Raw genomic sequence first — 9963 nt, 5'->3', positions numbered from 1 at the left:
TCTGCAATGCGCCCACTGGGATTGATAGTGTGGCGCAGAACTGCAAAAGCACATCCTCGATGTACAGGTGAAATTGTACGAGGTTCGCCTTGCACATGAAACTTAATTTTGTCATGTTCATGCATTCGCATGCTTGACTTGAAGAGGCACGCTCATCAAATAGTGCGTATCATTCCAATTGATGTCTTGTTTTTAGATCATGCCCAGAACTTCAGTGTCATCGTACAATCCGAATGCACCTCTTGCGGGCTGCCTGTGCTTGTCTGGGACTGCCGGCGGTGACGGTGACATCGAGGGGCCGACTTCTGATCGTGCTATATAACAACAAGGTTGATATTAGGTTAGTTGTCCAATGCTATTTTCCATATTTCCCGCACCGTTTCCCTGCATTCTAATCGTACCAAGTGAGGTGTGGGTATTACACTAACATACAAGTATAGTATGCAAGCCGAGCTGTGCAAGCGTGCAGGCTTCATCGCGTGAAGGAACCGATAACAGATCTGCTGAGGTGGACCGTTTGTATGCTGTCTGGACAGTACGGGTGGATAAGCTGGGAAGCTCCTGCCGGAACGAAAATATGTGTTGATGCGCACACGAACAAGTGAGATAAGCACCCGCCGGATCATTCGTTCTTATGCCTGAGATTTCAGAATTGAAATAGATCTCAATCAAGAGATCTTAACCGTCTACACGCCGCCAACGCGCTAGAATGAAATGCCTATACCTTCGGGAAGCATTTGCAGGTAAGAACCATCCGAGGTGGAGCTATATGCAAAGCGTTGATGGAGTGGAATTGGCCTTGGCAGTCGTGGTGTGTAAGAACCAACAGGAACTTGAAAGTGGATCCCTGTCATTTGGTACCATGCAAACGAGAGGTCATTTTCGTAGGAGCATGGTAGCGGCAGATCTCGTTCAATACAACTCCGGCAACCGGCTCGACAAAATACACGACGTGATTGCAATTGAATGTGGTTCTGGAACCAATGGACATGCACCCGCGCTATCAGATCGGCTTCAAGTGCTGTAGGTCTCTGATAGGCGAGGTATAAGCATGGCAATCACCATACAGTGCTGGAACTGCAGCCTCGTGCTGATCCTGATGTCGCAACCTCACAGGGCTTTGAAGCATTTCAGGAGCTATCGCGCCCCAGCTCCCGAGCCATATTAATATACTGAATGGAGTTCCGGTCAGATATCAAACTCGTGGTAAGGTGTTTGCCGAGAAGCCGGTAAGCGCGAACCTTAGTGAGAGTATCCAGCCTCGAGGATCGTGTGTACCTAGTTGTTCAGCCTCGATGCTTTTCGCGGAGAGATGTTGTCGTTGAACTTCCTGTTGCCCACTCCGCGGCACATCAGCTGTAGGCTCCAAGTGATCAAAGACAAGCAAAAAGATGATACTGGGAGGGGGGATCACTGAAATTCGCGGGCGTGCTTCTCTAAGAAGTTACGACATCGGAGTGAGAGGATCTAGACGCTGATAGACGGTTTTATCATGGTAGAGATGTAATAGACCGATGATCGAATTGCCTGCCGAATTAAAGTTTCGAGGTGGCCTCGATTCGATGTGATCAAGGTCCAGGTACGCTGAGCGTACCTTTTGGAGAAAAACTTGATGTGATCACGAGGATCAATCAGAGTTTGTTGGTCCAGACTGTGGACTACTGACTTCGGAGGCAAGATTAGAAAGACAATTCTGACTCCAAAATAGGAAATCGCATCGATTATCTGAAGGAGCAGCCTTTAAATACTAGTATTAATGCTACTCCACCATCCTCCTAATATCGCTCCACTGACAATCGTCTGCTATATGTACATCCCACCCGAGTTCAGCCAGTAATATAGATCTTCATTCGAACTCTGATCATCATTTTCTCTCCGATATCGACTCCATCACTTTCTTACTGATCTCCCCCCTTCGTACTGCCAAAATTATGATCCGCTTTGAGGGCATGTCTCCAGACATCATGGAGGCAATCTGTACACCCATGCACCAGATTCTTCCTTTTACATTTCAATCCCAGTCCATACAATCCGTGGCTCATGCCTCCAGTTCCCAACCCGGGTTCTTGTATCTCGGCTCCATGTCTGCAACGATGGATCGCGAGTTGCTCGCTAAAAACCATATCACTCATATCGTACAAGTACTCGATGTCCCCTGGCTTCCGATATCAGAAAAGGACGGCTTCCGGTGCCTCCGCATAGACATTCTTGATAAGCCATCCGCTGACCTTCGTCCGCACCTGGAAGGGGCATGCCAGTATATTGCTAACGCACTGCGAAGTGGTGGGAACGTTCTGGTGCATTGCCAGCAGGTATGCCTCCCTCGAAATTTATTTAGCGTCAAGCCTGATCGGTGGTTCTCGTGCAACAGGGTGTCTCGCGCTCTCCAGCCATAGTCATTGCTTATCTCATCCACGATCTCGGGATGTCATATGAGCAGGCATACGCTCTGGTCAAACGTTGCAGACCCTGCATTAATCCCAACCCTGGTTTTGTTGCTGGTCTTCGTGCATGGGAAGAGAAATGGCGAGCGTCCGCGCCGCCGCCGCCGCCACAGCTGCGGAGGTTCAACACCTCCTATGCACCACCTCCAGCAACTCCTACAGTTGTCAGGCCGCTCGTAGGCATCCCAAAGCTCTCCAGGGGCACGAGTTATAGCGGTCATTGTAAATCGGGGAGTACTTCAGTCTCTTGATCTTCCTTGCTATCGTTATGGCATGGTTATGATCAATCACAAAATCGCTGTCGCAAATTATTGCGAAACACCAAGGTGTTTTCACGCCTCGGATTCTTCGTTACCTGCATATCCTCTTATATTCATCGTTCCTATACATCGTAGCATCGTTCACCAATACGCATCACTGTCGCTCTGTTATCCTCGCTTTTCAATCCTGCACTGTTGTCCAGACGTACGCCATACCCCCATTTACATCCTTTACTTCATGCATACCCCATACTTGGATTTCTTAGGGCTGGGCTGGGTATCATCAAGCATTTCGCTTTGTTTTTTTCCCTCAGGTAGTGAGATTTTAGGGGATCGGGTTGTCTTGTACATTTCTGTAAAAATTACTTCGCTCAGGCGGCTATACAAACCAACCGAAACAATTCGGACCTACTCACAAATGTATCCACCTCGGCAAACATGCCTTATCAGCCGACATTTGACATCTGGAATCAAGTTTTAAAAATTCCACTTACAATCTATACTATAAGGAGAAATTTATTTGCAGTGTCATAGATGTTTTCTTATGCTAACGATGTATCAGACACTCGAATCCGTACTAAAAGTGAATCATTACCGACCTCACTACAAGAGCGATCCATCATTTGATGATTGACTGAATTTCCCAGCCCCTTGACAGGTAGAATGCACCTGGGTGGAAACAATAGTGCACGTCGCCATAATTGAGGTCTTCGCAATGTTTCAGTGCCTGACCACCGTGAGTTAGTCTGGGCCATTGAAAGTTGAAAGTTCCATAGCTCTGGCCAGGTTGGTCCAGGCTGGTCCAGATCTGCCCAGAGTTGCGCAGGCAGCGGTGCATAGGGAAACAAAAATGTGCGTCCGCATACCTATTATCATGGCATACCCAATAGCCACCGAGCCCCTGATTCAAAGTGCACAACATGCATACATGAACATGAACTTAAAAATGTGCTCATTTGGAACATTGTAGGCCCAGTGACGAATGCTGAGCGCTGTTGTCATAACCAACACATAATCAACAGCTTTGTCCATTTCCCGAAGGCCGACTGTCAATCTCTGTCAATGTCGCAAAGGGAGAACGCATCTTAGCGCCCAGACTTGTGCGCTTGAACGGCTCTGGCAGAACCGATCATCCTGCCCATGACAGTAGTACTTAATTACGTACTTTTAGCAGCTGTTATTCACATGTCAGCAAGTTAAGTTTCAACCCTGCGCATGACATCGTGGTCGCTTGTGGTCCATCCCTGGTGACTGTTAAGTGTGATCCCGTACATTGCATGGCAAAGTGAGGCTAAGTAACAGGCGCAGGTCATACTCTATCACCGGGCTCGACTAAGTTGGCACCCAGGTTATCAGGTATTGCAAGTGTTGGATCCGCGTCGTGTATCATACGGCCACCAAACATCACACCGCCTTGAGAAGCACGGAAAGCATCGATACGGGCCTCCACTTCTGGGCGGAAATGGCGCATGAGGCCCTGAATGGGCCAAGCGGCAGCATCGCCAAGAGCACAGATGGTCCGGCCCTCTACTTGTTTACTGCAGAGAACAGTGAGTTAAGAAAAGCTGTACAGCGATAACTTACGTGAGCTCAAGGAGCATATCAATCTCACGTCTATGAGCGCGGCCCTCCACCATGCGATTCATCATGTTCATCATCCACGTCGTGCCCTCCCGGCAGGGCGTACATTGTCCACAAGACTCGTGTTTGTAGAACTGGTGGAAAGTTAAGCATAATAGAAGCATGAGAAAAACAGAGCCCATACTGAAGAGAACCGTGCAATGGCAGATACGATGTCCGTACTCTTGTCCATTACGATGACGGCACCCGTCCCAAGACCCGACTGTGCGTCCTTCAAAGAGTCATAGTCCATCAGAACTTCTGAGCACTTGTCGATGGGCAGGACTGGGACCGAGCTTCCACCAGGAATGATACCAAGTAGGTTATCCCAGCCACCTCTGACACCTCCGCAATGCCGCTCGATAAGGTCTTTCAGCGGGATGCTCATCTCCTCTTCGACAACACAAGGGTTGTTAACGTGACCACTAATGCAGAAGAGTTTTGTGCCCTGGTTGCGCTCACGACCAAAGCTGGCGAACCAAGATCCACCACGACGGCAGATAGTAGGTGCCACCGCAACAGTCTCGACATTAGCAACAGTGGTGGGGCATCCGAACAAGCCGACATCTGCGGGGAAAGGTGGTTTTAGTCGGGGCTTGCCTTGTTTGCCCTCGAGACTTTCAATCAACGCAGTTTCCTCGCCGCAGATGTATGCACCAGCTCCGCGATGGAGGTATACATCAAACGAGTAACCGGAACCGCATGCATCTTTGCCGATGAATCCACCTTTGTACGCCTCATCGATAGCTTGCTGAAGGTGAGAGGCCTCCTGGAAAAATTCTCCGCGAATGTATATGTAGGCTGCGGTTGCGTTCATGGCGCGGCCAGCAACCAGACACCCTTCCACCAGTTTGTGTGGGTCACCACGAAGAATCTCGCGGTCCTTACAGGTTCCCGGTTCTCCCTCGTCAGCGTTGACAACTAGGTAGCGGGGCCTGCGCAAAAACGACAAGTGAGTACCGAACCGGACGAAATGTTACAATTCAAGAACACAAATACCGTTTATCCTTTTGCCAGTCCGGCTTGTTCATGAATGACCATTTGAGACCACTTGGGAATCCGGCACCACCCCGGCCTCTGAGCCCTGAATCCTTGATTGTTTGAATGATCCAAGAGTCACCCTTCAAAAGGATGTCTTTCGTGCGATGCCAGTCACCACGAGACTATCAGAAACAGCCAGACAAAATGAACACGAAACAGTTGCATAAGGATATTAGACTCACTAAGGCGCCCTTGATACCATGGTCATGTCTACAATATGCATTTGTGAAGATGCGGTCCTGGTCTTTGAGACCGCCGTATCGGCGAACAGGCGGGTCAGCAACAGTTGCAAGACCACGCCTGATTGAAATATTGGCTTGCCGCTGGATTCTAGCGACCGATTTTGAGGCTTTGAGCATATTTGAGCCTGTCGCTGTCGTCGGCGGTGACTACTCTGAACCAAGTCCTTCGAGTTCGGAACGATATGTGTTTATTGCTGTTGACAAAATTGAGTGGAAGTGGCTTAGTCAGCGTGTGTGACCGTCCCGGGCGTGTCCGTCGAATCAAAAGCCTGAGGATACGATTCGCTGTTCGGTGGGTCAGACATATGCGACATGTTTCAGATAGTCGAGAAACCCTGATGGACATATTTTCATGAAGTTCTACTAGCAGCTCTGTTGCGCTACAATACTGTATGTACCGACTGTATTAGATACTGGCTGTTGTAACTTTTTTCGCAAATAGCTAGTAGACGAGGAAGCAGGCAAACATCGCCGACGTTTGTCTGATTTATTGTAGTACTCGATAGATAAGGAGAGAAGTGCTACCCTTAAATATTGGATAGCGTGAGCGACGACTCTTAAAAGAACAAACCAGGACAATAAATGTGAAGTACATGGTGTTGACAATATCAGAGATTACTGCTGCTCCCTCAGCTCCTCTTCGAGGATCGCATCTGGGTCACGACCAGCGACCTCGGGCAAAAGGAAAGTACAAGCTGCAAATGAACTTGTCAGTCACTGTCGCAGAATAAAACTATGGTCTCAGTACCGGCACCAAGAATTGAACAGCCGAAGAAAACTGTGGGGAAAAAATTGAGTTGCTAGCACACATTGGTCAATTAACGACGTACTCCAAAGCACAGCAGGTGTACCGATATTGTCTGTGAGGGAGTTGAACACGAGAGCGGATATGATTGCTCCTGTTTTCCCGCAAGCCGCGGACATGCCGTGTGCAAACGCTCGGTATCGGGTGGGGAACACCTCGGCAGGATAACACTGTGAGTTCCGTCAGCTGTATCTGACGTGCAAACGTGCATGACAACGCACATAGGTGGTGCTACGCAATGGTCAAGTCAGAATGGAGTATGTTCTAGTTGAGCAAAGAACTCACGCATTGGCTCCAAAGTTGAAAAAGAACTGAATAAAATTCGATTTAGTCAAGATCTTCCATCAAACCCCTGTCACGCACCTGGAGCAACGTAAAATTTATTATGAACGCTGCAGTGCTCAAGCTATAGAATTTCCCAGCCAAGATGCCCACTGCAGCACGCCATCAGCAGAGATTCCTCTAGAGTATTTGTAACGACCCACAGAAGAGAGCTTCCATCAGGAATCCCATTACCTGGATGGTCTTGCGGCCGAGCTTCTCGATGGTGAGCACAGTCACGTAGTAGCCTTTTCGAAGTGAGTGATCATGTCAAGGGAGATGGAACTATACATGTACCTGGCACAAATCCTAGTGCGGTGATGATGATGTTTCCCGTAGCGACCTTGAAGAGCTTCTCCCAGGGCGTGCCTGTTTTGCCGGCGTAACCTATTTCAGAAAGCACCACGTTTGTGTTCAGATTGATCCCATAGAAACTAGCACCATCATGTTAGAACGAAACATATTCGATGATCGGGACCCGGCGTACGCGACGTCTAGTAGAAACCAGCATGAACAAGTTCCGATGAGTATCTTCAGGTGTCTCCATTCGGAGAAGTACTTGATGACCTCTAAAATATCTATGAGACCAAGGAAGAGATTCGAGAAGGAACCATACCTAGGACGTGAGTCTTCTTTGGTACGGGAGCTCCCCTATCTACGTTCAAGTCGGATTCAGTATGAACACTAGCTTTGACCCCCATCTTGTCCTTCTCCAAATCATACTGTTCAACCACGTCTGCCTCCTGCGACTTCTTGTAACGCGTGGACTCTGGGAGGGTCAAACGCTGGTAGAGTGTGCCGAAGGCCGGAATGAGCGACAATCCAATGACGATCCTCCACACTGGAGTTAACTGTCGATCAGCAACATCATGCAACTAGTACATGACACGCACCTCCGTCGACCTTGGATGTCTCATTTTCATCATTCATGACATGCTTGTAGCATGCCAGAACGATAATAGTCACCAGCGACCCCACGAAGCTACCCCATCCTTGATTCGCGAAGATGTATGCGAGCATGGTTCCACGCTTACGGATTGTGGCACGGTCGCTTGTCACGGAGGCCGACATGGGGTAATCGCCACCGACACCCACGCCAAGTAAGATACGAAATATCGTCAAGTAAATAAGGCATCCGTTGGGGGAGAGCGAGCCTTAGTAATAGCTTAGCGCTAGCAAATGCGAATGGAGAATCAAAGACATACCTGTGGGTGTAGAAATGCAGAGGATAGTTGCAATGATGATGAGCATAAGCTCTTTTCCATCTGTCAACGCACATGAATACGGGTGCCAGCAAGAAAAATGTAAAGAACTGACAGATAGCCTTTCTCCCGAAAGCATCAGCACAGTATCCTATATCATTATGGAATTAGTATGGAGCGTGATAAAGCATGATGTATTACGCAGCTCACCAAACAGAAACTGGCCGATCACACTTCCGATGTTGGCAGAAGCTTTCAATAATCCTTGCAGATTGGCGGGCATGGTCCCGCCCGGGTAAAGCCTGTATTGCAACATAGTAGATACGGGCTGTGCAGATTGATTTAGTCCCATACGCCACCATATGAAATAACGCAACTTACATTGATGATGAACAAGTCATAAGCTGTTCCATAAAGATATGAGAGTTTGCATTCGAGAAGGATCAAGTACCTACCATCCAAGAAAAAGCCAACCTGGACGACAGATAAGTTTACGTAGACGCAGACACGACACTGATGGCACTCACCCCAGCGATACCCAGTAGTTTCACCTCGGCATATGTTAGAATGAAAGGGGGCCTGCCCTCACCAGATTGCTCATACTCCTCGAGGGCAGCTCTCTGGCGAGTATCATTGCTTCCTGCTTGACCAGACATCCTAGTACACAGATAGGAAAGGGATCAATGATGCAATATTTGTGCCTACTCGGCTGGGCTTTTATTAAGTGTGGCGCTGGCTCAGGCCCAGGATCAACTAAGCTGTCGCGAAGCGCAAACGTGAGTGATATACGCTGGTGGCAGTATAGTGCCACGCGTCTGTAATCACAGTTATAATTCCCCGCCTCATTTCCGATGAAGTTTTCAGCTTCAACCAAGCGCTGCCTGCCTTGCAAGCAGTAGAACGTAAATTATGAATCGGAGAATTACGGTCACATTGGGAGCTACATTAATATTATTAATAATAATAAAGTGTCACCATGTGCTGCCAAGACTGCCGCGCAGAAAATTACCGAATCAGTGTGCAACAAATCGCATATGACACATGCGTTAGAAATTCAAATATGAAGCTATGCTGACGACCGAGAAGCATGCATGCATGATTGATCTGCAGCTTGATCTGCGGAGTAATTGTCACTGATCATGATAATCTGGCAATCCTCGCATACTGCTATGTGTTATAGATAGATCAAAATACTGATATCCGAGGTGACTTATTAAGCTCATAACGTCTATATCACTGGCCGATATCTTCCGATATCTTGGAAGATCTACAAAAAAAGCCGGGTGCTCCGGAGTGGTGAACGTTACTGACAGTATTTTGAACGTCTGATGTCACGTAGTAGCATGTGACACGGGCTATGGAGCTACGTTGCTATGTGGCTATAACAGGGCCGGGAGCCCGCTCTATCGCGATTCAGATTGGCTGCAAAACATAGGCTGCAGCCTGCAAGTACTGCGCACACGTTCTTCACTGTTGATTGAGACTATAGCATCATGCTTTTTGGGGAAGAATGACACAAGTCTGGTAAGAGCCGTCTCAGAGAAGACCTAACACTGCCCGTAGATCGTTCAATCATCTTCCAAACGTTTGACAATTGACATACGTACTAACAATGTTTCACTGCAGCCAAGAACAAGACACAGCCCACTGAAACGAGAGAGCGGAAACCGCGGGAGTAGGGTCATGAAATGCGTAATGTATATGCCAAAATGTATCCGTGATGCTGTGCCCGCAAAGAACTACGAGGTCACCTCGGGCCTGATATATCGCCTCCATGGAAACTGCTCCAAAGGGAGGGAATCACTTGATCAGCGCAGAACGGAACAAATCGTGGACAGGTCGTAGATCAACGGTACGAGAGTAGATAAGATATAAGGCAGCACTGCACCAGACAGGATTAAGAACAGTTCAACAAATGCAAGCATAAACAAACACACGTTGTAAGCATCCAGTCGTCCCCGAGTCAGCTATTGTCGTTCGTTGAACGAAAAGCGCGAGGTGCCGCAGGAGTGATGTTTCCATAAATGA

At 48.2% G+C, this 9963-nt stretch overlaps 3 protein-coding genes across 3 annotated transcripts; 1 reads left to right on the top strand and 2 right to left on the bottom strand.

Annotated features, from left to right (window-relative positions):
- The first annotated feature begins 1768 nt into the window (after window positions 1-1768).
- Window positions 1769-3156, top strand: F5147DRAFT_679299 (protein-tyrosine phosphatase-like protein). Its single transcript, XM_041436247.1, has 2 exons — window positions 1769-2312; window positions 2372-3156. Exons 1-2 carry the CDS (start codon window positions 1932-1934, stop codon window positions 2693-2695), a joined length of 705 nt encoding a protein of 234 aa, XP_041296487.1. The 5' UTR covers window positions 1769-1931; the 3' UTR covers window positions 2696-3156.
- Window positions 3157-3913: 757 nt separating this feature from the next.
- Window positions 3914-5798, bottom strand: F5147DRAFT_679296 (NADH-binding subunit of NADH:ubiquinone oxidoreductase). Its single transcript, XM_041436246.1, has 5 exons — window positions 5548-5798; window positions 5324-5487; window positions 4470-5259; window positions 4289-4419; window positions 3914-4242 (listed from the first exon to the last, which is right to left on the bottom strand). Exons 1-5 carry the CDS (start codon window positions 5722-5724, stop codon window positions 4014-4016), a joined length of 1491 nt encoding a protein of 496 aa, XP_041296486.1. The 5' UTR covers window positions 5725-5798; the 3' UTR covers window positions 3914-4013.
- A 111-nt stretch (window positions 5799-5909) lies between these two features.
- F5147DRAFT_679292 (major facilitator superfamily domain-containing protein) lies at window positions 5910-8845 on the bottom strand. Its single transcript, XM_041436245.1, has 17 exons — window positions 8463-8845; window positions 8391-8409; window positions 8317-8339; window positions 8146-8263; window positions 8051-8086; window positions 7939-7998; window positions 7627-7887; window positions 7350-7574; window positions 7221-7302; window positions 7031-7167; window positions 6898-6981; window positions 6776-6846; window positions 6698-6723; window positions 6634-6643; window positions 6438-6582; window positions 6356-6385; window positions 5910-6302 (listed from the first exon to the last, which is right to left on the bottom strand). The coding sequence occupies exons 1-17, from the start codon at window positions 8589-8591 to the stop codon at window positions 6223-6225; spliced, it is 1536 nt and encodes a 511-aa protein (XP_041296485.1). The 5' UTR covers window positions 8592-8845; the 3' UTR covers window positions 5910-6222.
- Between the last annotated feature and the right edge of the window lie 1118 nt (window positions 8846-9963).

This window comes from Suillus discolor (assembly GCF_016758755.1).
Source record: "Suillus discolor strain FC423 chromosome Unknown F5147scaffold_10, whole genome shotgun sequence".
Taxonomy (NCBI): domain Eukaryota; kingdom Fungi; phylum Basidiomycota; class Agaricomycetes; order Boletales; family Suillaceae; genus Suillus; species Suillus discolor.
The sequence above is the reverse complement of the archived record's forward strand: the minus strand, read 5'-3'. Positions and strand labels throughout refer to the sequence as shown.